General features: G+C 53.2%; 11 protein-coding genes across 11 annotated transcripts; 6 read left to right on the top strand and 5 right to left on the bottom strand.

The window, feature by feature from the left end:
• The first annotated feature begins 218 nt into the window (after nucleotides 1-218).
• Nucleotides 219-1,201, top strand: P170DRAFT_403314 (dynactin subunit 5). The gene is made up of 2 exons (XM_024846467.1): nucleotides 219-289; nucleotides 423-1,201. Exons 1-2 carry the CDS (start codon nucleotides 251-253, stop codon nucleotides 1,023-1,025), a joined length of 642 nt encoding a protein of 213 aa, XP_024708095.1. The 5' UTR covers nucleotides 219-250; the 3' UTR covers nucleotides 1,026-1,201.
• Nucleotides 1,202-1,247: 46 nt separating this feature from the next.
• On the bottom strand, nucleotides 1,248-3,666 carry ccg9 (putative trehalose synthase (Ccg-9); the record flags this gene model as incomplete). The annotated part of the gene is made up of 6 exons (XM_024847515.1): nucleotides 1,248-1,963; nucleotides 2,037-2,146; nucleotides 2,212-2,676; nucleotides 2,766-3,041; nucleotides 3,093-3,505; nucleotides 3,562-3,666. 6 exons carry the CDS (start codon nucleotides 3,664-3,666, stop codon nucleotides 1,248-1,250), a joined length of 2,085 nt encoding a protein of 694 aa, XP_024708096.1.
• An 854-nt stretch (nucleotides 3,667-4,520) lies between these two features.
• On the top strand, nucleotides 4,521-6,257 carry P170DRAFT_434512 (ADP-ribosylation factor family protein). The gene is made up of 6 exons (XM_024848732.1): nucleotides 4,521-4,697; nucleotides 4,776-5,109; nucleotides 5,200-5,358; nucleotides 5,425-5,571; nucleotides 5,639-5,751; nucleotides 5,802-6,257. The coding sequence occupies exons 2-6, from the start codon at nucleotides 5,016-5,018 to the stop codon at nucleotides 5,841-5,843; spliced, it is 555 nt and encodes a 184-aa protein (XP_024708097.1). The 5' UTR covers nucleotides 4,521-4,697; nucleotides 4,776-5,015; the 3' UTR covers nucleotides 5,844-6,257.
• A 394-nt stretch (nucleotides 6,258-6,651) lies between these two features.
• P170DRAFT_444704 (cobalamin-independent methionine synthase II family protein) lies at nucleotides 6,652-7,991 on the bottom strand (the record flags this gene model as incomplete). Its single annotated transcript, XM_024850649.1, has 3 exons — nucleotides 6,652-7,223; nucleotides 7,281-7,697; nucleotides 7,772-7,991. 3 exons carry the CDS (start codon nucleotides 7,989-7,991, stop codon nucleotides 6,652-6,654), a joined length of 1,209 nt encoding a protein of 402 aa, XP_024708098.1.
• An 813-nt stretch (nucleotides 7,992-8,804) lies between these two features.
• P170DRAFT_403324 (F-box domain protein) lies at nucleotides 8,805-10,131 on the top strand. Its single transcript, XM_024846468.1, has one exon. It carries the CDS (start codon nucleotides 8,846-8,848, stop codon nucleotides 9,986-9,988), a length of 1,143 nt encoding a protein of 380 aa, XP_024708099.1. The 5' UTR covers nucleotides 8,805-8,845; the 3' UTR covers nucleotides 9,989-10,131.
• A 183-nt stretch (nucleotides 10,132-10,314) lies between these two features.
• On the top strand, nucleotides 10,315-11,629 carry P170DRAFT_507540 (uncharacterized protein). The gene is made up of 2 exons (XM_024854495.1): nucleotides 10,315-10,677; nucleotides 10,729-11,629. Exons 1-2 carry the CDS (start codon nucleotides 10,414-10,416, stop codon nucleotides 11,509-11,511), a joined length of 1,047 nt encoding a protein of 348 aa, XP_024708100.1. The 5' UTR covers nucleotides 10,315-10,413; the 3' UTR covers nucleotides 11,512-11,629.
• Nucleotides 11,630-11,910: 281 nt separating this feature from the next.
• On the bottom strand, nucleotides 11,911-14,691 carry P170DRAFT_472690 (putative PHD transcription factor; the record flags this gene model as incomplete). Its single annotated transcript, XM_024852972.1, has 2 exons — nucleotides 11,911-13,013; nucleotides 13,080-14,691. The coding sequence occupies 2 exons, from the start codon at nucleotides 14,689-14,691 to the stop codon at nucleotides 11,911-11,913; spliced, it is 2,715 nt and encodes a 904-aa protein (XP_024708101.1).
• A 1,226-nt stretch (nucleotides 14,692-15,917) lies between these two features.
• Nucleotides 15,918-16,446, bottom strand: P170DRAFT_112753 (uncharacterized protein). Its single transcript, XM_024842325.1, has one exon. It carries the CDS (start codon nucleotides 16,291-16,293, stop codon nucleotides 15,958-15,960), a length of 336 nt encoding a protein of 111 aa, XP_024708102.1. The 5' UTR covers nucleotides 16,294-16,446; the 3' UTR covers nucleotides 15,918-15,957.
• Nucleotides 16,447-17,786: 1,340 nt separating this feature from the next.
• On the top strand, nucleotides 17,787-20,488 carry P170DRAFT_403330 (sigma-70 region 2 family protein). The gene has a single exon (XM_024846469.1). It carries the CDS (start codon nucleotides 18,229-18,231, stop codon nucleotides 20,206-20,208), a length of 1,980 nt encoding a protein of 659 aa, XP_024708103.1. The 5' UTR covers nucleotides 17,787-18,228; the 3' UTR covers nucleotides 20,209-20,488.
• On the bottom strand, nucleotides 20,451-22,458 carry P170DRAFT_378949 (sugar porter family MFS transporter). Its single transcript, XM_024845468.1, has 3 exons — nucleotides 22,025-22,458; nucleotides 21,767-21,969; nucleotides 20,451-21,701 (listed from the first exon to the last, which is right to left on the bottom strand). Exons 1-3 carry the CDS (start codon nucleotides 22,191-22,193, stop codon nucleotides 20,571-20,573), a joined length of 1,503 nt encoding a protein of 500 aa, XP_024708104.1. The 5' UTR covers nucleotides 22,194-22,458; the 3' UTR covers nucleotides 20,451-20,570.
• Nucleotides 22,459-23,293: 835 nt separating this feature from the next.
• P170DRAFT_351900 (putative C6 transcription factor (Mut3)) lies at nucleotides 23,294-26,728 on the top strand (the record flags this gene model as incomplete). The annotated part of the gene is made up of 4 exons (XM_024843896.1): nucleotides 23,294-23,585; nucleotides 23,700-24,522; nucleotides 24,587-25,201; nucleotides 25,264-26,728. The coding sequence occupies 4 exons, from the start codon at nucleotides 23,294-23,296 to the stop codon at nucleotides 26,726-26,728; spliced, it is 3,195 nt and encodes a 1,064-aa protein (XP_024708105.1).
• Between the last annotated feature and the right edge of the window lie 139 nt (nucleotides 26,729-26,867).

The following is a 26,867-nucleotide window of genomic DNA, read 5'->3' on the forward strand; positions in this document are numbered from 1 at the left end:
TATTACTTCAATTATTTTCAAGCATTGCTATTTTGAAATCGTGTACAACCCCTCGTAGCCGTAGTATATTTGCCCGTGGTGCCTTATTGCCTGATTTCATAGTGCCCAGACCTCTCACCGCCCTGACATTTAGTGCCACCGCCCTCCGACTATTCTGCCATCGATATCGCCGCATCGACAAAACAACCGCCAAACAACAAGGAAGCCACCAGGCTCACTTGATTCCCCCTTTCCATATAGACAACCCATCATGCCGCCCAAAGCCGCCAAAGGCGAATACATTGAGACCGTACGTCTGACCCTCTCCCATCAATTCCCATCCAAAACACCACCCACACCTTTCCTCCCACCGTGGACAATCTACTCCCCCAACAAATAAACCCCCAAGCAAGCCCAACTAACGCCCGCAATCCCCCAAACAGGACACAGGGAACAAGATCTCCCGCCGGTCCCAAATCCACGGAACCCCGCATATCATCCTGGGCGGCAAAACCGTCATCCAAGCCGAGGCCGTCATCCGGGGTGACCTGTACCGCTCCTCCTCCTCGTCCTCCTCCGCAGCAGGGGGATCCGACGGCCACCACAGCCACGGCCACCATCACTCGTCATCGACGTCCGCGCCGGCCTCCACTCCCTCCGTGGCCATCACCATCGGCCGGTATAGCTATATCTCGCGGCAGGCGGTGCTGCGGCCCCCGTCGCGGCTGCACCGCGGCGTGCACTCGTTCTACCCGCTCAAGATCGGCGACCATGTGTTTGTGGGCGAGCGCGCGGTCGTCGAGGCCGCGACGGTTGGGAATCATGTGCATATCGGGCGCGAGGTCGTCATAGGGAGTATGGCGATTTTGAAGGATTTCGCGTATGTCCTGGACGGTGCTGTCGTGCCCGCTGGGATGGTCGTGCCGAGCTGGTGTGTGGTTGGTGGTGCGCCGGCGAGGATCGTTGGTGAGGTCGGCGAGGGATATGGTGTCGAAGGTGCGGAGGGGGGCATGGCGAGAGAGAGGTATCGGGTTGTTGGGAGGTGAATTTGTTGGTCCTCGTCTTCGGTCGGTCTGTGGTGGTGATGATTATGAGTGTTTTTTGTTGTTCAAACTATCTATACTTTATACCCCTGGGCAGTGTGTTGATTTTTGGTTTTATGTACATCTACGTCAGTTTTATTGCTTTCTGTTTGTTTATATTATGACATGAAAGATATGCTAGGATTTTGTCTAGCTGAATGTCAATCTGGCTATGCTGGGTCTCATTCAGCCCATCTTCTCTAGATCGATCGCCCGCTTCAACATGGGTTCTCCCTCGGTGTAGGGTTGACCGGCTTCGTTGCGCGCCAGATCGTTGATCCATCGTCCGTTGGGCTTCAAGCCGTTCGGTCCGGTGAGGGTCGAGGCCAGGTAAAGCCAGTTCAGAGCGTTGCCGACGGTGCTGACCTCGTCGCACACGTTTTCCCGCGCAAATTGACTCATCCGCTGGTACATTTTCTCGTCGGTGCACAGGTCGTAAAGGTGCTGCGCCACGCTGTCGGTGTCCCCTACGTCCACTAGGAAGCCGTTCTCCTGGTCAGCGACCTGCAAGGGGATGCCTCCGGCCCGGGTGGCAATGACTGGCACCCCCTTGTGAATAGCCTCGGAAACCTTCACCTCGAATCCTTCATGGGTGGAAAGCTGCAGTGCCACCTTGGTCTTCGACAGTAGTGCGTTGAGCAGCTGGTCCGATGACCCCAGCCGAACGACGCAAATCTGATCCGCGAGATGGGCGAGGTTCTCCTCGATGTGAGATACGACCGCGTCGTAAATCACCGAGCCGTCGGGGTCATCGACTGACCCGTGTCCACAAATCAGCAGCTTGGGTGGCGACCTTCCGTGCACCGAGGCCGTAAACCGCTCATGGAATTTGACGTACGATTCCATCACCTCAGGGATCCCCTTGGATGGATCAAAGCGGGCGATCTGTGCGATGTACTTTTCTGAAGCCACCCCCGAACACAATGTGTCAGCTTGCAGGAAAGCAACTGAAACGAGACGCATGGGATTCCTTACCTTTTGGATAGTCAATGGTTGGCATGCCGGAGTTTCTGCAGGTCGCATTGAAGGACCGGCCGTAATAGGCAACATCCCAGTCCCGCATGTGTTTGTTCAAGCCATCCAGCCTGAGACAAAACGTTAGCCGGCAACTCAATGGGCGCTGATTGCAGGCAGATGACAGATTGCTTACCAGTCCGTTGATGCCGGCATGTAACCCACTTTTTCCTGGGGCACATTGTGCGGAACGAACTTCCTCACGGGTTGGCTGATGTAGATGTCGGCGGACTTGATAGGTTCCCACATTCGAGCCCACGCCTCCTCCTGCGGGGTGCCTGGTTGGGAGATCAGGTCACTCCGAATATGTATGTGACTTCGGAAGATGACTGGCCGGTCTGGCGCTATCTTTTTGGCAATGGGGATCAAGGCAGGCATCTGCGGGTCATCAATAATCACCACGTCGGCACCCCCTTCTGAGGGGTGCAGGAGAGGACCCCCAGGAACCAGCCAATATCGCTTTGCATTTTCATTGATCCAGTCCACGACCTGGCCCCAGTTCTCCTCGGTCAACCGTTCGCCCGGCTGCGAGACGCCTTGCAGAATATTGTGATTTGTTTTGGTGACACGGAAGACTCCTGGTCGTGGTTTGGGTACATACCTGGCTCTTCAAGTCAGCTTCCATCCTTTTATTTCGAATTGCGACCACGCCGGCGTTTCCTTCGGATTGAGAAGAACAAAGTTTCTTACCATGCAATATCGGTGCCCAGTGAATGGGAGAACCTCACGAGGGCATGTCTCATCAAGGCCACACCGCCACCCTGAGGGGTGGCACTGAAAAAGGCAATTTTGACTTTCCTTTGTTTGAGGTCTGTCGCATAATGTTGGACAGCGTTCCATGTCTTGGGAGTCACTGTTTTTTGAAAATCACCGAGATTGGCGAGACGGACATGGAAGGCCGTGTCGACCTCTACCAAGCCTAGAAAGCCAACTTGTAGCAAGGGAAGATTGTCCGGTCCGAACAGTCTAGATGATGCATTAGCATCTCGTACCACGTAACAAGGGGCGAGTTCTTACCTCACGCATTTACGACCCATCGACTCAGCCTGCTCGTCGATACTCCGGATCTTCCAAGCCTTGCTATCCGGGAGCCCAAATGCGAACTTATCATCCCCTTCTCTTCTGCTTTCCTCGCGCAACACCAGCGGAAGGACATCGAGTTCAGCCCACAGGCGCGAAGAGAGACCAGGACAGGCGTCTGCTACACGCTGCGGCATTGCTACGCCGATGAACTTCTCCATGTGTCTCTCGCTGTACTGCTGCAATTGGTTGATAACGAAATCTCCGAGTTCCGCGCACGACGAGCCATTATTTTTGGGTTTTAATTCCTGCTGGACAAAATCTAGAAGGTACGTCACGTCCCTGATGGCGAGCGCGACCGTCACCAGACCATCGTCCGAGAAGAGTGCCGAGAGACCTGCATATACGGTCTAATTAAGTCAGTTTCGCGCATTGAGTACACTCGAAGAGCTGGCAATCTGCATACCCCGGAAGGAGGAGCACTCCAAGAATACTGTTCGTACGGGACTGAGAGACGTCGTTGCTGATAGAGCGAAGATCGACGTCTCTGAGGTTCGAAACTAGGGGCCATCGTTGCTTGGATGTATCCAATTTAGGTTGCGTAGGTAGTATTGAGACTATGTACGGAAAAGGGAAGGAACCATAGAAGGACAGAGCTGAGTTTGGAGGGGGAGAATATGGAAGTTTTGACTGCCAGCCGTGTGGTAGTACGAATGTGCTGGCTGAGGCGTTGGTGAGGTCACCAGCCCCAGCCCATGACGTATGAGGGAGCCATTCAGCATGGTTCCTCCGCAGCATCCGAGCTACTTAGTCGGCCATCCAGTGGACGGCCGATGCTAAATTGACGGAAATACGGTTGTTATTTGCGCATTTTCTGTGCTGTGCTTCGGTGCTTGAGTGGGATAGCTGCCGGGGGATTGATTGGATGGCCTCAGCAGCAGCACTCCAACCGCCATTGGCATTCAGACCATCAGCTTCCTCGCCAACCTGACTGTCATTCTAGCCAGACGCCGGTGAAAGAAAGACACTAATATTAGTATGTGTTATCTCCAAGGTAATGAGGTAGGCAGCTTCTATAAAGCACCTACTGGTCAGTACCTCGCATGGCTAGATATCCTTTCCAGAATGCAGTTCCAGGCAATGCCAATACTCCAGATGCAGATCATCGAAAGGAATTGTCCACCAGGTCTAGTGTGAGATACTGCTTCGATGGGTGCCATCAATTGAGATGGGTGGGAGTAGAGAGGAGAGAGTAGAGAAGAGAGTACAGAAGAGAGTAGAGAAGAGGCAGCGGGGCAGTCCCGTGACCGCCTCCGCGCACACGTGAAACACCCGCCGGCTTGGCGCAGCTGAGTCAGCCAACCCCCTTTTACGGAGTCCGCCCGATCTTTCGCTGCGATTCCTCGTGTGGATCATCGCCAGGAACGCTGGTTGATTCCCTTTTTAATTAAACTAACTGACGACTAGTCGATTGGTGCTTGCTCCCTCTCTCCCCTTCTCCCTCTCCTCCTCCCACCCTTACCCTTCTCTTCAGCCTTGGTGTTCACGTTCAGGACTCCCTGTCGCACCCCCTCATCTGCTCATTTCCCCCTTTCGGCCAAGGTGAGTTGGTTTCACAAGTCTTGTTTACCTTGCAATTTGAGCTTGGTCCCTATTGGTATTAACACGCAGTTCTGGCAGAGCGGAGTACCCGATCCGACTTCACATTCTTTTTTGCCCTTTTCTTTTCTTTTCTTTTTTTAATTATTATCTTCATCCCTCCTTCCCTTCCCCTCTTCCCTCGTCTCTCTCTTCGCCAATCGGCCATTGCATTCCTACCTCGAACGCTACGATCGATCTCGACACTCCACCTACTACTACCCTTCTAATTACTCTTAATCGTCGTCGGCGACTCCCGCAAGTCGCTTCCCGCCAGTCAAAATGGGAGGCCAAGTTTCCAAGATAATGGGGAAGATCTTCGGAACGAAGGAGATGCGGATTCTGATGCTGGGATTGGATGCTGCCGGAAAGACGAGTGAGTGACATCTTCGACGCGACTTTTGACCCCGCTACTGTCGGTACACACGGTTCAAGAACGGCTCCGCTGATACGCCTGCTCCATTAGCAATCCTTTACAAGCTTAAACTCACGAACCAGGACGTAACCACCATCCCCACTGTCGGTTTCAACGTCGAGAGTGTCACGTATAAGAATGTCAAGTTCAACGTGTGGGACGTCGGTGGTCAGGATAAGATTCGGCCCCTCTGGCGGCACTACTATTCAGGTCAGATTCCGATGCACCGCGTTTTGGCCCTCACGCCGTTGCTGACTCCGGGGTAATCCCATGCAGGCACCCAAGGCTTGATTTTCGTCGTCGACTCTAGCGACACGGCTCGAATCGAGGAGGCTCGCTCCGAACTCCACAAGATCATCAACGATCGAGAAATGAAGGACGCTCTTTTGCTGGTCTTTGCGAACAAGCAGGATGTGTCAGGCCGTATGTCTTTCGGTCCCTTGTTCATGGCAGTGTTCTCGGTCACTAACAAGCTATCTTGCTCCTGTAGATCTCAGCCCCGAAGACGTCACCAATGCCCTGCAACTCAACAAACTCAAGGACAAGCTGTGGTATGTTGCACCCAGTGTGGCTACCGACGGAACCGGTATCTTCGAAGGCTTGGTAAGAATCCTCCCCATCGCCTGGTTGGATACCTCTTAATATTCTTTCAGGCTTGGCTTTCCAACAACGTCAAAACCCAACCCGCGAAATAATTCCTGTTCATGGGAAACATGGACCCTTTCAAGAGGCGCCGGAACAATACAACCCGCCTCATGTACAACAATCTCTTTTGTATCATCCAACCTCTTTCGTTTCATGTCCGTTTTGATGAACAGAAGACGCAGCATTTGGACTCCGTTTTCCTCAACACCTTTTTCTCACGCGCACGTCTTTCCCATTCTTCGCTTCTCTCTGTCCGCCCTTCTTCTTATACTCTTTCTCTTTCTCTCATGATATCCCTCACTGTTGCTATGCGGGTCATATAATCTCCCTTTTTAATATAATCTGCCCCTTCTTGTCTTCTACCGACTCCACCTTGGCTCTTCTTTCTCTTGTTCATCTTGGTTCTCTTCATGTAGAAACATACAGCATAGAAGAAAGTCTGGAATAATACACACTATTCTGTCTTGAAAACGGGCTGTTTAAACCGGTGTCTTGAGTGTCGTGGGAGAGTAGAGAGTTAGCAAACACCGGGCAGCCGTCCCCATGTGACCATTTGACCGCTGGCTAGAATAATTACCGCGTGGGAAAGTGCAGGATCAATTCTCATTGCATGAAGTATGGTGGATCCCATACTTTCTCTATCCCCAAGGTACTCGGCATTCAACTACAAAGAGGACCCGGATGACCCTGTAATTCTGTATGTTCATAACATTCGTTCAATTATCCCTGGCCTTTGTCTGAAATCAAACATCGTAAGACCATATGCTTCATGAGTAAATGCCACCCACCATTTATCTAGTCCTCTTATACACTGATACACCGTCCCCACGTTTCCCTTCGGTTGAAATTTGCATACTTCTACAGCTGACCCGGCCAGATATCGTTGGCAATGTCTCGGACCAGTTTCAGTTTGGCAATCATGCCATCGCGGTCAATGGCATTCCCTTCGCGGTGACTGGCAAATCCACACTGCGGGCTAACACCAACCTGGTTGAGGGCCTCCTCGACGGAAATGTTGTTTCCTTCCGCAATGAACTTGGCGGCGTCGTAAACCCGCTTCTTCATCTCCTCCTTGTCCTCGAGCTCGGGAAACTTGCTGGTCACAACGCCCAGGATCACGTTCTTGTTATTCGGGAGTTCCTTTAAGGGCTCGAATCCTCCGGCACGCGGGGTGTCATACTCCAGGTAATATGTGTCGACGTTCAATTCCTTGAACAACTTGGTCGCGATGCGGTCATAGCCACCCTCGGAGAAGTGACGGCTACCGACAAAGTTACCGCGGCAGATGTGCACTCCGATGTGGAAATCGGCAGGGCGCTTTGACAGCAAGTCGTTGTACAGCTTGATGTACTTTTCGAAGACCTCCTCGGCAGTGTGGACGTTCAGGGGATCCGCTTTCCAGCCGTCAAGCATCTTGTCGGAACAGAAGTCTATCGATCAGGTTAGCATCTACCGTTCCTGAGGCACGGTGGGATCCACAATCTTACAAGCAAGGTTGGGGTCATCGAACTGAACGTTGCGACAGCCGGCATCGTATAAGATCTGCAATTCATCTTGGTATGCCTTGGCGATGTCGCCAAAATACTCCTCGTCCGAGGCATACACCTCCTTAGGATAGGCCTTGCCCTCCTTGTACCGCAAGTGATACCAGTTAGGAGCAGCCAGGGTAAGTTTCAGGTTCTTGACTTCCTCTGGGGGAACCAGGCTGGCCAGATACTTGAATTCGTTGATGTACGTGCTTCCGACGTGCTTGATCTTGCCAGTGCAGAGGACAGTCTCGCCGGGCTTGTGGCCGGCCTCGAGAAAAGCGGCAATATCGGGGGCATAAGTACGGAAGATATCCGGGTCGAAATCCGTGACTTCGTCAAAGCCATCAAGTCCAGGGAAGAATGTGCCCCAGAACACTGGAAAAAAAGGAACGTTCAGTCTATGCACTGAAGTTGAGTGAACACACGAAACATGGCAGGCAGGCGCTTACTGTGTCGACGATATTCTCCATCCGAGATCGCAGCATAGCCGAGTTTCTTCTGAGTTTCAGCAACTTCCTTGACATCCTTGTTTTCAATCACAGCCAGGTCGGCACTAGGGAGCTGTCCCTTCTCAAAGGCCGTCTTTGCTTCCAGCAGTCCATCTGTTCGCAGGAGAGATCCCAGATGCTCGGCACGGAAAGGGGGGTTGCGGTGGAGTTGAGGCGACATGACGAAAGCTATGGCTTAGTCCATTAGTATGTGAATGTCTACGAGTAGTGACGACATGGACTTACATGATTGTCAGTAACTATGTCCAATGGCGAGCTACGCGAGTCAAGAAGAGAGAAGGTGTCAGGAAGCACGAAGTCGACAGGAGAGGGGGGAGGAACTTGGAAGTCCCCAGTCGATCAGGTCTACGTCTTAATATCACCTCCCCGGATCCCGACTCTTGCTCCAAACTACCGAATTCTCCCACATTTGGGTCTGGCGCCCCACTCGATGAAGGCCTCCCCCCACATCTCAGCGGTCGTATGGAGGGAACAAAGGCTTGAGAGACGATTTCCATCAGGCGGCGGGGCCCTCGTCAGCTCTTACTCAGCTTGATTGCTTGTTTAGCTCCATTGGCAAGGCCGTTCTGACTTGAAGCTTGGGTAGGATAGCGAGGGTAATCTCTGTACTCGTCGGAGCTCATGATTCCTCTTGACTGGTGAACAAAGGCTTCATGAGATTGTTTGTGGCGGTGACAATGGTACCACACAATGACCATTTGTGTTCTCTTGCATTCTTGATGCTGGACATTTCTCGGACCAAAGACTGCACGGTCCCAAGGGGTTTTGCCGATGGCCAGAGTTTGTCGAGAAGAAATGAGGACGAGCGTTGGAACCCGCAGAAGTCGGCAGTTGGAGCGACATTTGCTTCCCGAGACGCAACTGCCCACTGTCCACACACCGCCTGCCTATCACAGAACCGCATATCGTCATCGTCACCGCCAATTGTCTTGCGTCTTGCGTCTCGCCTCTCTTGTTCCACCATCAACCAGCCGGATGATCTTGTTCGATCTGTAACACAATGTTCCAGGGCTGATGATGACACCCATATCGTTGTCTCTACTCGAAGCCCTGCCCAATGAGCTTCTTGATGAAATAATTTCCTATCTAGCTACTTCTTCCCCCTCTACAGCCCGGTTACACCAGCCCCCAAGCGTCCGCATCTCGAGATCTGATGATCGTCCTCTTAAAAACCTCGCCCGTTCTTCATCTCGGGCCCTCGAGGTTGTGCGACCTCGGCTGTTCGCGCATGTATGCTTTGACCTAGAGGATGTCACCGAGTTTCTTTCGTTTGTTTCGGAATTGGACCTTAACCGATATGTGACATCGATTGTGGTGCAAAGTCGACAACCTACAGACCAGGTAGCAGATCCATTCTGGTGGCGCCAGGTGCTTAGTTGCCTTGATCCGCTGCGTGTGACTGTCGTCGCGCCGCCCCCGTTCATTGGAACGATGTTGGGCGCCGAAATATTCGAGGGCCATACTTGGGCCTTTGCGGTACCGTTGCAGATTGTTCAGCTTGAGCGGGACTCGCAACACCTCCCTCTTGGACAACTATCTTCCCTCGAAGAGTGTTCCAGTCTACTCGAAACCCGGAAATGGTCGTCTGTGACCTTCAATGAGTCTTCTTCTCTCAAAGCGTACAATCATTATGAGTACTTCCTGTTTCAAGTCCCTTCCCTCTTGAGTAGATGGGGCTCTATAGCATCCAACAGGTCTCGCGAGGTCCGGGCGGCACTATCCGTGCGGTTTGATAACTTGACCTCCTTCGGCTTCACTGCCGTGTTTCCATTTTATAACCACGTCAAGCTGGTGCTCAATGCCGTGGAGCTGATGGTGAACTTACGGTCGCTAAGCATCCAGCTCGCTCCTTGCGAGGATGACAAAGTCACGGAAATAGAGCAGAGAGGCTCCATGGATCCCAGCGACCCTTGGATGGAGATCGCCACCGGATACTCGCTCGTTGCACATACGGTGAAGGATTTAGGTGAAAAAGATCGTCTTGTACAATTCATAGCCCGTGACTATTCTTTTGATGCTCTTCGGACCGAACTATCTACCATCCTTGGTGAGGTCTTAGATGACACCGACTGGGTACATGATGGCAACGGCACTTGGAATAGGAGAATCACGAACTCCAATTCAGTCAATGGTGTACTCCCAATAGTGGATGTCTAGCATTCTGTCTTGTGTTTCTGGTGAAACTCCTTGTTGTCATCTTTATTGTATACTCAAGCCGGCGTAGCTGGCTACGCTAATAATCACCCGGGGAAGATGAGAACGTATGTATATACTTTGAAAATAATATCCGATAAACATGGGCCAATCCAACCAGGTCAGTTGCCTCTTGTTCAGAGAAATTCTATTATGGGCACATACGTTCGGGTTTATTGCATGCCTTACGGCTGAGGCAGCAGCACGTGGAGCGGGCCCCATCATCGTAGATCCAAGTACTCCATCGTAAGTCCACCCTTTGATTCCTCTCCGGGAACATCGAAAACATCATTTTACCGTTCCCATAATATTATAATGTTACGGCAAAGGGAACTCATGGCCGGGGGAGCAGAATAAACTTGTATTTTGGTACTTTTCAACTTTGGAGGATGGCATACGCTTCGAACCCGGCTCCTCCCATTCTCGCTCACTCTCTTCTCACAGAGTCCGAACCTGGAAACAAGATCGACTCAGAAAAGAGCGTGGACGCCGACGACAGGACATCTCTTTCCGGCACGTGGAATCTTCAAGATGACATTGATTCAGGGTTTCAATGTCCGCCAAAAGGACTCTTCCGAAATGGGGTCGTCATCGGAATCTCGACTCTACGCAGTCAACAGAGAAATGGCAATGACGATGAATTCACGGGACAGGTAGGGTTCTTCTCGTATACGGATGGACACAAGATACTAATATGCTTGCAGTTTCCTCGTCTCCTTCTATCTGCATACTTGCACAAGCGCCCAAAATCACCCACTCCGTTCCCCAGGGCAATCATAATCCACCCAGCTACTTTCGAAGGATTCTCCCCGAGGAATCTTCTTTCCTCACTCCTGGCACCATCTCAAACGCCCCAGTTAACCCGGGAGGAAGCAATCGCTTGCTTGGACTCGGTCCAGCTCTTCCCAGTATATGACGTTGCCGCTGCCGTGCAAGCAATTTCGGAAGTCTCGAACCTCCTCGATAGGTCCGAGGAAGAACGATCCCAGACGCACAATTCCGAAAGACCCCCAGAGACAGAGACCACCACCCATCCTTCAGTTCTGCTCATCATTGCAGGACTAGACACGCTGGCCGAGGGGGCCGTTCGCGCCTCGAATACTGTCCGGGGAGCGGCGATTCTGACGACCGCGTTGCGCTCTTTGACCCAGCTGTCGCGGTTGCATGGCTCGTTCCTTTCCGTGATGCTGGTTAATACCGGCGGGCTTGGATCTTCGGGGGCATTTTCCAACAATGCAAATAATGCGCAGCAGACCAACCCGCGAAGAGATGTTGGCTTTTCCTATCAAGATGATGGCATTCACTCTATCTTTCACACGTCTGAGACTCCGCTGCTCCCGAGTTTGTTGATGCGAACGCTGGATCAAGGTATCGATACGCACCTCTTACTGTCAAGGTCAAGAACTGCTACTGTAGTGGAAGTCATCAAAGATCGAGTTGGGGAGGGAATTGGAAAGTGGTGTATCTGGGACAGACGAGGGAAATGACCCTCAAATCTTCACTATCGGGTTCCGAATTTACAGATGATGCAGAGCATTCACTCGGGTGTTTGCGAACCAAATTTTACATTCGATATTGTACAAGTCATCTATCAAAGATCAAGCCTTCGTCGTACAAACAATACCATCTGACAATGCGCCGGCCTTATGCAATGATGGGTGTTAATCTCACAGCAAAAAGAAATCCCAAAATACCAACTCCGGTGAAGGTTACCCGAGGACTTTTTTCTGTCTTTTTGTTCTTTTTCATTTTGTGCCATTTCCATGCAGAAAAGGGTATCAAGTAAACAGGACTCTTCCGCCATCCTCGGAAAAAGAAGAAATTAATTAGAAATAACGTCGTTGGCCTCAATGTGCATGCGGTAACGAGGCGATCGGAGGTCGGCGTCACTGACAACCAACTTGGGCATTGTCTGTCTCGGCCCACATCCTCAGAACGGCTCTTTCCACGACATTTTGAGCCTCTGTCTCGCATCGTTTGAGATCCTGGGTGAGAGTATTCTCCTCGAAAAGTATTTCCTGCTGCTGGATCTTGAGCCACTGCTTATGCCGTTCGCAGCGCTTTTTCGTACAGACTCCCCGCGTGGTATGTGCCATTTCATTGTCATCGGTGTCCATTGTCGCATCGCCGTCTGCATCGGTGGCATCGGGATGGCTTGATGCAAGGAGTTCGGGCGTGCCGTCCTGGAGCGCTTTCGCCCCAGCATCCGAAAGCCTCCATTCGTCGAATTCCTCGTCGGACCACGCGAGGCGGGTATCAAACCCGCAGATGTCTTTCCATCCTCCCTTGGGATCTGTCTGCTTCAACTTCTCGACAATGGCTTTGGAGCGCTGGCGGACAAATGTCAAGAACGTGTTGCGAGCGTTAAGCATGTCCTTGCGATGGTGCAGCTCGTCGCGCCATTTGCGCATTTCCTCGATCTTGGAGGCTTCGTCGGGAGAGTATGTAAGGCGATTCGGATCTGGGTCAACATCCAAACCAAGCTTTTTCTTGGGCTTCGCCTCGCCCTCCGGGTTTTCTTCTCCTGCTTCTCCTTCTTCTTCCGGTGGTGGAGTTATGATTCTCTCGCCGAGCTTGCGAAATTCACTCGCGGACGAAACGTCCGTTACTAGTGCCTTGAGTTCGCCAGCGGTAAGGATGCCGCCTCTGCTGCCTAATTCTTCTGGAATGCCATTTCTTTGACCCTTAATGGTCGCAATTCCGTTCTCAACGGGGCTACCATTGGTTTGAGACTCGGCATCTTGAACATCTCGCAGGCGACTGAGTCCATTGACTGCATTTCGTCCATTTGTGAGGGATTTTCGTGGTCCTGTACTCAATACCACGCCAAGTGGCCTTGTTTTTGCAAGCATGAATTCACGACCATGTTCGTCGGTGCAGTATTTGCTAGGGTTGTTCGTGTATACGCGGGCAGGTTTTCGACATTCAGGCAACCGGCACATTGGCTTCCATGTAGTCCACCCAAGACCCTTCTCCTTACAATTTGGACCTGATTTGCAATCAATAAACAACGAAGTCCAGTTAGAAGCCGGCATGGGATTCCAGTGGAACTTACATATATACTTTTCAATCAAGTCGGCATCTCTCGGATCAATGTTCACGCACTTCCCATGGAACCAGTCATCACACTCGCCGTCGCAGGCAATCATCCAAGTATGGTTATCAGGCTTGCGGCAGATGCAAAACAGCTCGTTCTCGTCGATCGAATCGTCGTCGTCATCGTCTTCTTGTTGCACCGCGGCCTTCTTCCTGCCCTTCTTTTTGGGTTTGGGTTCGGGTGCGGGAGACCCAGCAACAGACGTAGACCCTCGTTTCTTCGCAGCTGGAGTTTTGCTGCCACGAGCTGACGAAGGCGTGTTGGACCGGCCACCATCAACACTCTCGTTATCAACGTCATTGAGTTTGCGCTTCTTGGTTGTCGGCTTCCTTCCAACCCCTTTTTTCGTGGCACTAGTGGCTGGCTTTTTACCGGTCGACTGTTTGGTGGAATTTGCCGGCGACGATCGATCGGATATCGAAGAGGCTCTGGACGTTCCTCCGTGCTTGAGATTGGCGATCTTTTTCGGAGTGGGATGCTCCCCGAGTAGGTCCGCGCCGTCAAGCTGGCTGAGAACCGGTTGTTCCTCAACATCCTCATCCAAAGGGACTCTGTCCAAGGCCACTGTTGAAGGCTCCGTTTTGACCGGGGGTCCTGGTGTGTTTCGATTCTCTCCAGCTCCAAAGCCTTCGCCTGCTCCAGACATATTTTCGTAAAGGCTCAGCCAAGTTTGCACGTTCCCGTACAAGCCACCAACTCCTCCGCTGAGGTTTTCCGAGACCCTGAATTGTCGATGGATTTTGTTCGCGCGCCCGAAGCCGAAGAACCCGCAATGTCGCCAACCAAGAATTCCCACCACCTGATCGTCGCTCACAATAACATTGGGAGGAGTCAAGTTATTGTGCACCAGATCCAAACTTTCACCTTCTCCTTTTTCCTTGAACAGTATATCTCTCTCTGTCTCCCGAACCTCCGGTGGTAGTTGCGAGTTCAGTTCACTGCAGACGTAAGAAGGGCTCTCGGGCGGGGAATCGGTATCCCGTAGTCGTTCCAGAATGCGGCGACATTGCTGCTTGAACGTGTTAATTTGCTCGTCGCTCAGGTATCGCCACGCAACCTCCAGCGAAACACCCGGAATCCGGGATTCCACAGACACATTTTTCCCGTCAATTGTACCGTAGAAATAGATGACCGGCACAGCAACGTTGAGCTCCCTAAGCGCCTCTTCCGCCTTTCTCGCCGCGCTCAGCTCGTTTGCATTGGCATAGGAGTATTTTTCAGCCGTCGTGTCAAGGGCGGGCTCGGAATCGACTCTGATGATGACATTGCCGACCGCGAACGCCTCGCGGGTGCCGGGCAGATTCAAGGAGTTTTCTGACGTCCAAGACGATCTGACGAAATCCTGCCAGTAAGAAAATGAGCCCGCATCCGACTGGTACCAATGGTCGTGCTGAGGGGTAAAATCATCGTCACGTCGGTGATAACGGCCGTAGTGAGGACTTTGCTTTAGAAAAGGGTCATCTTTGGGGAGATTTTCGGGGATGGTTTCGTAGGGGTTGACAGTGGTGGAATCATCGGCGCCATTGTTCCCCTGGCTGGGATCAGCGGGACCATTCGTGTCGCCAGCCATCGCAGTGCGACTTCTCCTCGGAGGTTTTCTACGGCGTCAAAATCCGGTCACCTGGGGTGTTCACAGGTGAACGCGAAATGAAGCCCCAGGTCAGCCTCCAGGACGGGTCAGTCGATGCCGAATAAAAGTCTGCAGGCGCGGATATTATTAGGTGGTAAACGTCGGTCCCTTTGAATGTAACGGAGGCATCATGGGATGACCAGGAGATGCGATCGGTGTCTCCAGCGACAGCAGCACGCACACCAAAGCGCACTTGAACACGGTATCAAGACCCCGAGCAGATTCAGGAGCGGAAGGTCGGGCAGACTTGGCAGGTGCGTGGTTTGGATATGGCCAGAGCCTTGGAGCGGCAAAAGTTGTTCGGAGGTGAATGCGAAATCAGATGTAAGCCTCCGGCGAGAGATCGCGAGGACGCGGTGGTCTGGAGATCGAAGAAAGAAAAGTAATGAAGAAAAGCCCACCGAACCATTCGAAATGCAATGCCAACAACCCGAACGCCCTGGAAGGTGAAGACGACGCGCCTGGCAGGATGCAACTCGCGGTCGGTCGCAATTCAGGATTTGGCCGGTTCTGCCGCGGATTTATCCCAAGGCGGTGGCCCCTTAACTCCGATCGCGCGCTTGACCTCCTTCCGCTTTGGCACTCAGTCACCTTCACCATCTTGTCGACTCTACGGGGTGAGAATGCACGCAATGCACCCAATGCCATCCGATCCAACCATCCCCCCTCTTTGCGATAGACGACCGGAGTCCCGGAGTAAATCCCGGACCCCATCTCTGCTGCGGCATACAGCAACACGCTCTACCCCCATCACCGGTACCCGATAATCAGTGGTGACAATGACAGACATGATGGGTTGTCTAGGCCATCACTTGGCATATGCAAAGACAACGATGCCTTCGCTTCTCATTCATGTTTACGAGGTCCCCATGTTTCAATCAATATGGCCCCCACCTGAATCTCAGCCGCTCGGTAATCCACAAGTGGATGTGAAATGTGAATAAGGGGTTTTAGGATTTGGGGGGTCGTGGATGGCGAAAACGTTTATTTTTGGGCTGCCACATGGCAGATGGGGCGATTCGTGGTTGTCAGCGCAGGCTATTCTCAACGCTGATACCACTGTGATCTCGCCAGGATCCTGGAGGAGCGGTCCCGGTGTCAAGAGCTCGGGCACGTCGGCAGGATGACTAGAGTGACCCTTATTTCTGAAACCTAGCTTCCAGGGATATCGAGGTGAAAAGTGCGGAATATTTCCAGGCTGAATAATTACGATTCAGCCCCGATAGTATGCACTGTGGGGGGTATCGTCACTGTCGTGGTCTCAAGCGCCCGGAGGATGGGGGCCAAATGAACCAAGAGCGTAGTACATGGGTATGGCAGAACGGCGGGAATCTCAAGCCTCAGCCCCCTGTCAAAACACCCACGGAACGGACGGCGTAAAAGCTTCGGATCCTGCAGAGCCATGCACAAGACACATTCTGCAGGCCCGGGAAGTGGCGCCGATGCTGAATGTCTTCTCAGGGAGGGCGAGTGGACTGTACACACTCCATAGAAGATCAGGAGTACGGAGTACGGAGTAGGATGTGCTGCCTTGGAGTACATCGTCCATGTCTATCAGACCCTTTCATCAAAACTAGACTTCTCGAGCTTTTGCGGAAACGGGTTTGGTGCCTGATGTTGCAGGCCTCCACCGCGACCCTCTGCGGGGATGAACTTCCTGGCGTCTTTCTCTCCTGACGCTTCCTACTTCCTAGTGTCACCGTTACCTTCTCCAACTGTCTGACAAATTGGACACAAGCGAGATGAGCTAGTTTCTCGAGTCATATTCTGATGATACACAATGTATCCTCACGATAAAGTTGCCACTTGCTAACGAAACAATGGCACTTGCGCAGCGAGCACAAGCCGTCAGCCTCTAGCAGATGGTTCGACCATGTGGCTAACGAATAGAAAATTTAACCGTCTTTCTCCTTGACTCTCCCCTGCATCTGATAAGGGGCAAATCAGATAGCCAGAAAGAGCCGGCCCGTTTGGGGATCTCCGCCCATATCGTGGAATATACCTTCATGGAACCTCACCAGTCACTCACCACTTCCCAGCGCCGGGTGCACCCGCAGACAGAACAGGAAACCGCATGGTCACGCTATGATTGGCTTTTTTGTGCCGGTTTAATCACACTAATTCAGCCTCGGGGTGGATGGACCCAAAGCCACGAGTCGACCCCCACTGGGACCAAACTCATCCAAGTCTCTCCGTGCTAACTTCTCAGGGACGACTACGAGTTTGGAGGCGCTGGCTAACTGCCCACCGGCAATTCGTCCAATGCCATGCCCATTTCGTGCCATTCTGACGCCAGGTTGCCGTGTCTGATCAATTGCAGGACGGGTTCCTCTTAGTAAGACTCGGTTTCTTCTGATGGTGGTCATCCTTGCTTGCTTGGCCCCTCGACTCCGGAGTAAACTGACCGCTACAAGAATGGAAATGGCCAGAATTTGGGGTTATCGATCGGGTGGGGATGTTTGACCTGAGGGTTCTAGTCGGAGCCAACCAGACACTCCGTACTATCGAAGATTCTCGGATCTTAATTGAAATCCGACGGCGGACTTCCGACTCTGTTCCCACTTCCAAGGTTCCCCTTCCCCATGATGATTCAACTGGATTTGGGTCAGCCTAAATTTGCCCGGGCGCCGTGCATCGTAATTTGATGGCTTTCGTCTCCTGGCCCCAGGCATCAGGATACTACATGTCATCGGCCGGCCCTGTGTTCTGTGGAGGGCGAAAATTCTCCAAGTTCCTGCCCTTAACCACATCCCTGGATTGAGAGGCGAAGCGCAGATCACACGAGTCAGACTACGGAGTCGACTACGAATTGCTAATTCCCCTGCTAGGCTCTAATGGTCTTAGTACTTGGCTACTCATGCCTATCCCGGCTGCCAAAGCCATCTTCTCGGAACCGGTGCAGATTCCGGGTACCAGTCATTGGAACATGCGCCCTTAAGGTCATCACCATCGGTCGGTCTACTCCTAGATCGGAACTATAATTAGGCTACCTGGACAGCTAGTATTTCCGGATGAAACGCCTAACCAAACTGGATCTTCCACACACGTGCCCGTCTGCGCCCGCGAAACATCGCCCGCTCTTAGTCCTTTAAGCACAAGCTACCCGATTACTTCCTTGGGCATAAGACAATCCACCAAATCCTTCACTTACCCACCATCCCGTTATCTGTCGGTTTCCCCAGGGGTGGAGACTTGGGTTCCTAAGATAATCTGGATTTATGCTCTGCACGTCCCCAAGCTCTTCATTTGACCTCGGTTGAATTGACTTTGCATCCTACCTTCTTGGAAGCCATTTCCAGCGTTCAACAAGACTATTTTCCCGTCTATCGTGTCTCATGGCCTACGCTAGTGACTTTTGATTCTCCTTGGGATTTTTTTCCTCCTTCAAAAAAGATCTACAAGCGCGTTGCTTGAAGCGCAGAAACTTGGATCCACGCTCCTCCATCCACCCCCATTACCCCAACCCCGCGACAGAGTATGTCGAATGAGAGCGCCGCCGAAGATTCGAAACAAGCCGCTCCGGAGTCTTCGCAAATGCGGTGGCAATTTATCGATGCGTCCGACAACAGTCGGAGCAATCTGACACAAGTCAAACGACATGTAATGCAGGAGTACATGCGTCAAAAGCGCGACAACGAGCAAGACGACCAGGAATCCCCGGAACCAACCAAAAGCGCCCGGCAGCCAACACACCGCCAATCGAGAAAACCGCGATCTTCAGCCAAAAACGTGAAAAACGTGAACGAGAAAGCGAAGAAAGGGAAGAAGAATAATGGCGAAAAACAAAACGACTCCAAGCCTCAGCCTGCGCAGGGTGACAGAATTCCAGTTCTCCAGTCTCAGACATCAGATGATGACGACATTGTGGAGGAGATCGAACGGTATTTTGTCACGAAGCCTGCAAGTCACCCATACAAGGGAACGGCCATTCCGGTTCCTGGACTGTTTCCTCCCGAAATTCTCGACCAGTACACTCTCAACGATCAGAGCAGTGTATCCGAGTTTAGTAGTGGGACACCCCTTTCCTCGACCCCGACGTCTCCCTTCAACCTCGGTCTTTCTCCCAAATCCATCCTCAGCGCCGCTCGGACGGATCCTTTCAATTCTCTCCCCATGGACTTGGGTCTTGAGGGCCAGAGGTTGTTCGATTTCTACGTGAACGAGATGCCGGCCTGCTCTTACGGCTCGCATTTCCGATCTCACAAAGCTCATAATTGGTATACGGCCGTTTTTGTTCCGGAAGGCATGAAAGGACCGGTGGCATTTCAAAACACGATCCTTGTCCACGCGGCCAACACGTGGGCGTGGGTTCGGAATGAACAGGAGACTGAATACACATTAGCCCATCGCAATCGATCAATTTCCATGCTCCGAGATCATATGGCGAAAAACCCGGGGGATATCTCTGATCAGGTCATCATAGCCAGTCTCAGCGCTGCAGGGCTTGAGGATTTTGATCCTCGACCGGGACGCAAACCAGTAAGCTGGGTACACATGCGAGCCGCGAGGGAAATGATTCGTGCTCGCGGAGGGCCGGCTGCATTTGAGGGAACGCGGTTGGGGATGCTGATCAACTGGCAAGACTACATTCTATCGGGCTATGAAACCAACGGACCGAGCTTTTTCTTCGAACATAACCCTCTTCCACAACGACTGTCTGAACACGGTCAATTATCACGCTCGATATCTTCAGTACCCATCACCGAAAGTACGTCACGCATGCCGGGGCTTGGGCTCGCCGGAGCTGCTACCCCTCAGCAGTATTATTCGCCCACGGATGAGCTTCAACACCAGTGTGATGAGTTCATTGATTTCCTTAGACGTTGCGAACAGCTCGCTTTTCAGCAACAAAGTGTCTATGATGAGGCCGTGCCGTCGATGCGACGCGCCGCGTTCCAAGAAAATGCACTCCTCTATCAAATCATCTCTGCACCACCCGGTCTACGATTCACAGCTTCGGGGAATCGTAAGCAATTTGTTGCACGCCTGGTCGCTCTCATTATGTTGAATGCAGGTCTTTGGGACTATCGGTTTTCCATCCAGCACAGTGAAACCTTCCTGCAAACTTTGCAGCTAGCCATACTGGATAGCGAAGTCGATGTCAGTGGCTCAGTCGAGGCGCTGCTCCAAATAATGCTCGAGTGCAACGACGGGACTGTCACTGTAGGGGACCATTTATTCCTTGCTACATCTCTGGGCATTGAAGGTTTCCCTGACTACACGCAATATTCGCCGACTGCTCAGACTCCATTCGGCCGGCCTTGGTTCGCAGGGCGGATGCTCAAAGTAGCAAAGCGACTCGGCTTAGAATCTTGGATGAACATTCATGATTTCCTTTTCTCGTGCCTGACCCTACAACCCATGGTCGGATGGATTGATCTGTGGGAGGATGTGCTCCGAGAGGAAATTCTCGGTGCACCGCTCACGAGCTATATCATGCCCTCGCTAGCAGCATGATATGTGCTTTTGTGACGTTATTGGAAAAGTCTCAATCCGGCATTTTGTTTTCCTCGCTCTCTTGTTTTTTCTTCCTGCTCGATTTCTTTTAGCCTGGATCTTACTTGATTTTGGAGACGGATTGCTCTAATTTCCCCAAACTGTACACAATTTTCTCTAGGACACGGCGTCTTTTGGATACGATAGAATAGCTATAGCATGGGACATACTGCATGGACTGGCGAGTTAAGGATTTGCATATTGTTGGTTCAAATCTCCAGCTGAAACTCTGATACTTAATATTGGCAACCTTCAAATCGGATTGTTCTCCGTAATCTATACACTGCGTTCATATATGTTGTAAAAACTTAAGTCGAAACCGCTTAATTTTTCGGTGCTACCAACGTAAAATCCTCCGACCTATAGCCCCCTTTGGAGGTCCAGTCGCCTTCAGCATTCGATGGCGCAATGTTGAGCCGGGATTCTTGCGGTTCGGAAGAGAAGACCTGCTCGACTTCCTCCAGGGTTTTGCCCGCTGTTTCGGGGTAGAATGCCCACACGATAACGGCAGCGGCCCAGTTGAAGGCAAAAAAGCAGTAGAAATAGTTGAAGCCGATGCTGGTCCGGGCGATCGGCGAACATTGGGCAAAGACCAAGTTCAAGCTCCAATTCGTGGCGGTAGCCAGCGAGGAGCCCCGGGCGCGGATGGCCGTCGGGAAGATCTCGGACTGGTAGATCCAAGAGATGAGACCGACGCTGGTGAAGAAAAAAGAAAAGACGAAGAACATGGCAATGGCGGCGCGTACGGCATTGGGGTTGGTCGAGGGGTCGGAGAATCCATCGTTCGCCTGAGCCAGAGCAGCCTCGACACACATGGTGATGCCCATTCCCAGCAGCGACGGAATCAGCAACCTGCGACGTGGCACGCGGTCAATGAAGAGCATGAAGACACAGTTCCAGAATTGCGCCAGGGCGCCCCAGATGCCCTGGATCATGAGCGGCGTGGGATCCTTCAGGCCTAGGGTCTTGTACAGGCCGGGGTTATAGTTCTGAATCACGTTGGTGCCCGAGCATTGCGTGAAGGCCTGCAGCCCACAGGCAAGGAGCACGCGGCGACGCCATGTGGCTCGGGTACACAGCAGTTGCCGCCACGAGCGGACGCTCCGACGTTGCTCCTCGGCGATGCTCTCGCTGATCTCGGCGAACTCCAGCGCGATCAGATCGGCATTGGAATGGTCGCGATTGAGATGCAGGCGAGCGAGAACCTCGCGGCCTTTTTCAGTCCGGCCCTTTTCAATCAGCCAGCGAGGGGATTCGGGTAGGAACCAGACGCCGCCGACGAGAATGACGGACGGTACGGCCTGGAGCGCCAGGGGAAAGCGCCAGGTAAAGTCGCCGGTATGATGAAGGGAGCAGCCGTATCCCGTCCATTGCGCAACCACCACCCCCAAACCGATCATCCACTGTTGCATCGATCCCAAAAACCCACGGATGCGAGGCGGAGAGACCTCGCTCTGATTATGAAGGTTAGTGTCAACTCAGGGGGAACACATAATGCGTCCGGGGATGATTCACGCACGCAATAAACCGGAATGATGGAGGACATCAGACCAATCGCCATTCCGGCAATCAAACGGCCCGCGATCAACATGGCGACAGTCATAGCACCAGCCTGCAAAGCCGCTCCCAGTGAAGCCAGGATTCCCCCGACAAACATGACGGGACGACGTCCGAAGGGGTCTGAGAGATAGGAGGCGAAGACGGAGCCCAGAATTGCGCCTCCTTTTGAGCAAATTTCGTTAGAATCAAGTGGCGGAAAGGGAATCCATGCGCTTACCATTGTAGGAGGCGACGATGCCTCCTGTGGCCGCATCGGAGGGATGGTTGAAGCGATCTAAAAAGGCCGTCTGTTCCAGAGTCGACGAAATCACGCCGGAGTCATAACCGAAGAGGAACGAGCCCAGTGTTGCAAAGACGCAGCACAAGGTGACCAGCAGAAAGGCCATGATTGAGGAGAGAGAGGGAGAAAAAAAATAGAGAAAATGATCGAAGTGCGTTAGTGATCCATGCCGGAGGAGACTGACAGCAGGGAGAACGAGGCAATTTATCCACCAGACCAGACCGAAGACAGCGTTAGAATGGAATATCGCGAGACGGACGAGAGAAGAAGAGGAAGTGATTGCCAATGCATGAATCAGGGCCCAGTCAGACAGGACGGGGGCATTCCGAGCGACCAAGACGAGGTGCCAAGGAGGGTGTATAAAATTGGTCAGACTGACGGACGCTGAAGTCACGGATCAGTCAGCCCTGCCGTGCTTCTAGACGCCTTCTAGTCAACTCCTCCTTCATCTGACCTGCATCGTATCCCTCGCTCGCTTACGATCTTACTCTCTCCCCCATCTCGCCGCCCTTCTCGTCTTTGTCCGTTCTTCATCTCGTCCCTTGCAATCTCATCACGGTTTGTTCCTCTCGCCTTCCACTCGGCAAGAAGACCGACCACCATCAGCCCGACTCGGACTAAGACGAAGGGAACAAATCGAATTAAAAAAAGGGACCAGAGAGCCAAGAACGAGGATCATTTCGACCGGACGATCCCTTGCTCGATCCTTTCTGGCTTGCCCTCGTTTCGTTTCTCACCTCCTCGTCTCATCGTCACGTCCAGCGTGGAATCAATTCCACGATTGACTCAGTCGGTCTGATTACTATTATTAATCTCGGCCCAAATCCCCTCGGACTTTAGAGCGAACCAAGTTTTTTTTCGCTGGCTGCTGCTTGCTCATCCTTTCGTCACTGATTGGATCCCACCGAGAGTCCCTTGGCAAAAAACCTCATCTCCGGCGTTATCGCTGCCTCCCCTCCTCCCCATCCCCGAACACTGCCTTCGATGAACCTGTGAGAAGCGTCAATTCCACCCTCGTGGAGGTGCGATAATTGTCGGATCGCCACGCGGGCCCTGATCTCCTTGCTGATCGCCGTAGTCTCGTCACGACTTTTGCTTTTTCTGCCCCCGCTCGGATACATTCTTGCGCCCTCGTTCGGCCCCCTTGCATGACGCTGCGCCGTCCGCCCAATTCGCCCTCGCTCCATCGTTGTGTGTGCCGGCGCCATGGCCACTACGCCCGCCAGCCCTTTCCACGCCGCGACGGCTGAGAATGCGACCGAGGACGACTCCACGGCCGCCGCCGACGCTTTTCTCTATCCCCAGGATGACTCCGACCCCTCGGCCAACTTGCCCGAGATCTCCGCCGACCCCGATGACGACCTCGATCCCAAGGCCAAGGAGCCTCTGCCGATGCAGAAGCGACGAAGAGTGACCAGGGCTTGCGATGAATGTCGTCGAAAAAAGATTAAGTGCGATGGTAAACAACCGTGCACCCATTGCACGGTCTACAGCTATGGTAAGTCCTCACTCCTCCCCTAACCACCCCTTCCATCGTGGGACTCGCGGGGAAGGGGAAGAAGCCGTCCTTGTGTTTCCGTTTCCCATTTGCTCATTCGATCTCCTGGTTTAGAATGCACCTACGACCAACCTTCTAATCGTCGCCGCAACCCCGCGCCTCAGTATGTCGAAGCGCTCGAGAACCGCCTCCACAAGGCCGAAGCGCTCCTCCGCGTCGTTCTCCCCGATATCAATCTCGATGACCCTCGATTTGACGTGCATGCGACGCAACAGATGCTGGCGACGGCCAAACGAGAGAAACTCCCGCAACAGCCGCAGGAATCTACGCCTCAGTTCCAATCGTCCCAGCCTCTCCCTCCAGCCACCAATGCACCCAGACCGGCTGGTGCCCCGGCCGGCCCGGCGGATGCGGCGCCGGAGAATGGAGGATGCGAGGAGTCGTTGCTGGAGTCCATGGTTGATAATTCGGGGTTCTTAGATCTGGATGATCAGGGACATTGGGATTACCACGGACACACTTCCGGTGTCATTTTCATCCGACGATTGCGGAAGCAGCTTGGCGCTGCCGATATCTCGGCCCCGACACTGCGGTCGCGCTCCATCACACAGCAAATGCTAGACAGCCCCAAATCGGCCTCGGAATCGCCGCAGGATGCGACGTTGCCTCCCACCCATGATCTGCCGCCGCGCGATGTCGCACGACGTCTGTGTCACGCCGCGTTGGAGGACGGGTGTTCCTTGATGCGATTCGTGCACGAGCCTTCATTCTTTGCGACGTTGGATCGGGTTTACGACACCCCTCCGGAACAGTATTCCAACGAAGAGAATTCATTCTTGCCTCTTCTCTATATCGTGATGTCTGTCGGTTGCTTGTTTTCGGATGATAGGGCTGGTCCCCTGGATCTTTCCGGCTACGAGAGTGCGATCGGCCAAGGGTATGTTGCAATAGACGGGTACATAACTTCGTTCTAAGTTCCAGCTCACTAACTTCGATTCTAGATTCCAATTCTTCAAGGCCGGTCGTCAGCTCCTGGAGATCACCGACTGTCGTGATCTTACCTCCTTGCAAGCAATTTGCTTCATGGTGCTCTTCCTCCAGTCCTCTGCAAAACTGAGCACATGCTATTCATATGTCGGAATTGCCCTTCGCTCCGCCTTGCGATTGGGACTGCACCGCTCGGCGGTGACGGCCCATTTCAACCCTCTAGAGCGAGAGCTGCGCAAGCGTGTTTTCTGGGTCGTCCGGAAGATGGACGTCTACGTGAGCACGATGCTAGGGTTGCCCCAAATGTTGAGCGACGACGACATCGACCAAGAATACCCCGTCTCTGTCGATGGGGACTTCATTTCTCAGGATGGCATCCTGCCCACGCCCAAGGACTACACGCCCCTCATGGCAGGGGCCAATGCGCACACGCGCCTGTCCAACATCATCCTGAAAGTGGTGAAATATATCTACCCGGTCAAGAATGCCCAGCACCGATCCGAGTCCGATCAGCGCTACGTCGTGAGCCACTCGAAAATCCGAGAGATCGAGCGCGATCTTCAGGCGTGGATGGAAGAGCTGCCTGCAGCTCTGCGACCGGGGACGGAGGTCTCCCCTCAACTGGAGCGGTATGTTTCGGTTACTTGTTTCTTCGGCTTGTGCATCAGAATCCAGACTGACATCTTATCAGGGTACGGCAACTGTTGCGAATCAGCTATGCGCACGTACAAGTGGTCATGTATCGACCCTTTTTGCATTACGTCTCCAGCGGCTCGCAGGCGCGCGGTGTAGACCGACGTTCGTACGCCTGTGCGGCTGCATGCGTGAGCGTCTCGCGGAACATTGTTCACATCACCACCGGCATGCATAAGCGAGGGCTACTCAACGGGTCCTTCTGGTTCACCATGTATACCACCTATTTTGCCATTCTATCGTTGCTCTTCTTCGTGCTGGAAAATCCCGACTCGCCGACGGCGAAGGACGGGGTCCTGAAAGATGCGATGGAGGGCAAGAACACGCTCGCCGGGCTAGCAAAGAAGAGCATGGCGGCAGACCGGTGCTCGCAGAGCCTGAACTGTCTGTTCAAGAATCTGCCGGAATTGCTGAAAAACCGACAGACCACAGCGAACCCGGTCAACCTGAAGCGTCCGGCGCCAGCGAGCAACCATCAAGTTAGCGGCAACTCCAGCAGCAACACGCCTGCCTTCGAAAAACCACCGCCACAACGGTCGAGCACTTTCCCCATCCAATTGCTGAATCGGGGATCCAAAGAAGCTAGTAACACGCCCAAGAGTCTGGACGACGGCAATTCGCACCACCGACGCACACCGTCGAACGCCCGCCTCAACCATGCCTCGACCTGGTTCGCGTCCACGCCAGAAGCGGCCTCGGAAGCCGTGTCGACTCCGTCGGACACATACCCGGTAAGCGAGCCCGTGAGCGTCTCGTCCAACACGGGATCCCCGATGCCCATGTCGTTGCCAATGCGAGACGCGTCTGCCACCCAGTATGCGTCGCAACCGTTCAACACGAATCCGGCCAATCTGCCCGACCTCATGGGCATCATGTTCCCGTCTGACGATCCCTTCGCGTACCCCACGCAACCCATGTCCACACTAGAGGATGATCACTTCCGACAGGACGGTGGAGCGCCGTTCGGCGTGAACCCGACGCCGCAGCAGTCTGCAATGCCATCCGGTCCGGACTCCATGGGGTTGTCGACACCGAACCTGGACAACTTCGCAAACTTCCCGCTCTTCAACGGCACCCCGACGCCGGTGCACGCGACGCTGCCCACCCGGCTCGCCAACCCGCCGCACATCAGCCAGTCGCGACTGCAGTCGCCCGTCTCGCATGCATCGACGCCCGGCACCGGCGAAGCCGTCAACAGTCCGGATCTAGTGTCGCTGCCCAACAACAACTACATGTGGCAGGGCTACAACTTCCAGCCGCAGAACTTCCAACAAGATGTGTCTGCGCAGCCGTCGATGCCGTCGGGACAGGCGCCTGATCTCGCGATGGGCCTGGACGACGCCAACTCCTTGGGAATGGGCATCGACCTGGGCATCTCCCTGGATGATATCTTCGGGAATAGCGACGTGACTCGAGGCGGACTGCCGATTGACGATTGGACCCAATGGAATCAGAGTGGCTAACCTAAAGGAAAGCGTATCGTATACCCTTTTGGATGTTTTTGCTTTGCTTTATTTCCTCACTTCTGGTTGCTTTTATTCCAATGTTTCAATGTTTCAATTTGAAGTTTCTTTTGCTACTAACTGTTGCTACGATCTGTAA

The sequence above is a fragment of the Aspergillus steynii genome (assembly GCF_002849105.1).
Source record: "Aspergillus steynii IBT 23096 chromosome Unknown P170scaffold_2, whole genome shotgun sequence".
NCBI classification, from domain to species: Eukaryota; Fungi; Ascomycota; class Eurotiomycetes; order Eurotiales; family Aspergillaceae; genus Aspergillus; species Aspergillus steynii.

Bases quoted from the DNA above. Each gene is read 5' to 3' on its own strand.
- P170DRAFT_434512 (XM_024848732.1), top strand. From the start codon at position 5,016: ATGGGAGGCCAAGTTTCCAAGATAATGGGGAAGATCTTCGGAACGAAG. The intron at 5,110-5,199 runs GTGAGTGACATC...CTGCTCCATTAG, and splicing joins GGATGCTGCCGGAAAGACGA to CAATCCTTTACAAGCTTAAA. The intron at 5,752-5,801 runs GTAAGAATCCTC...ATATTCTTTCAG, and splicing joins CCGGTATCTTCGAAGGCTTG to GCTTGGCTTTCCAACAACGT.
- P170DRAFT_403324 (XM_024846468.1), top strand. From the start codon at position 8,846: ATGATGACACCCATATCGTTGTCTCTACTCGAAGCCCTGCCCAATGAG.
- P170DRAFT_507540 (XM_024854495.1), top strand. From the start codon at position 10,414: ATGGCATACGCTTCGAACCCGGCTCCTCCCATTCTCGCTCACTCTCTT. The intron at 10,678-10,728 runs GTAGGGTTCTTC...ATATGCTTGCAG, and splicing joins ACGATGAATTCACGGGACAG to TTTCCTCGTCTCCTTCTATC.
- P170DRAFT_403314 (XM_024846467.1), top strand. From the start codon at position 251: ATGCCGCCCAAAGCCGCCAAAGGCGAATACATTGAGACC. The intron at 290-422 runs GTACGTCTGACC...TCCCCCAAACAG, and splicing joins AAGGCGAATACATTGAGACC to GACACAGGGAACAAGATCTC.
- P170DRAFT_378949 (XM_024845468.1), bottom strand. From the start codon at position 22,193: ATGGCCTTTCTGCTGGTCACCTTGTGCTGCGTCTTTGCAACACTGGGC. The intron at 21,970-22,024 runs GTAAGCGCATGG...TTTGCTCAAAAG, and splicing joins CATCGTCGCCTCCTACAATG to GAGGCGCAATTCTGGGCTCC. The intron at 21,702-21,766 runs GTGCGTGAATCA...CTTCATAATCAG, and splicing joins CCATCATTCCGGTTTATTGC to AGCGAGGTCTCTCCGCCTCG.
- P170DRAFT_403330 (XM_024846469.1), top strand. From the start codon at position 18,229: ATGTCGAATGAGAGCGCCGCCGAAGATTCGAAACAAGCCGCTCCGGAG.
- P170DRAFT_112753 (XM_024842325.1), bottom strand. From the start codon at position 16,293: ATGTACTCCAAGGCAGCACATCCTACTCCGTACTCCGTACTCCTGATC.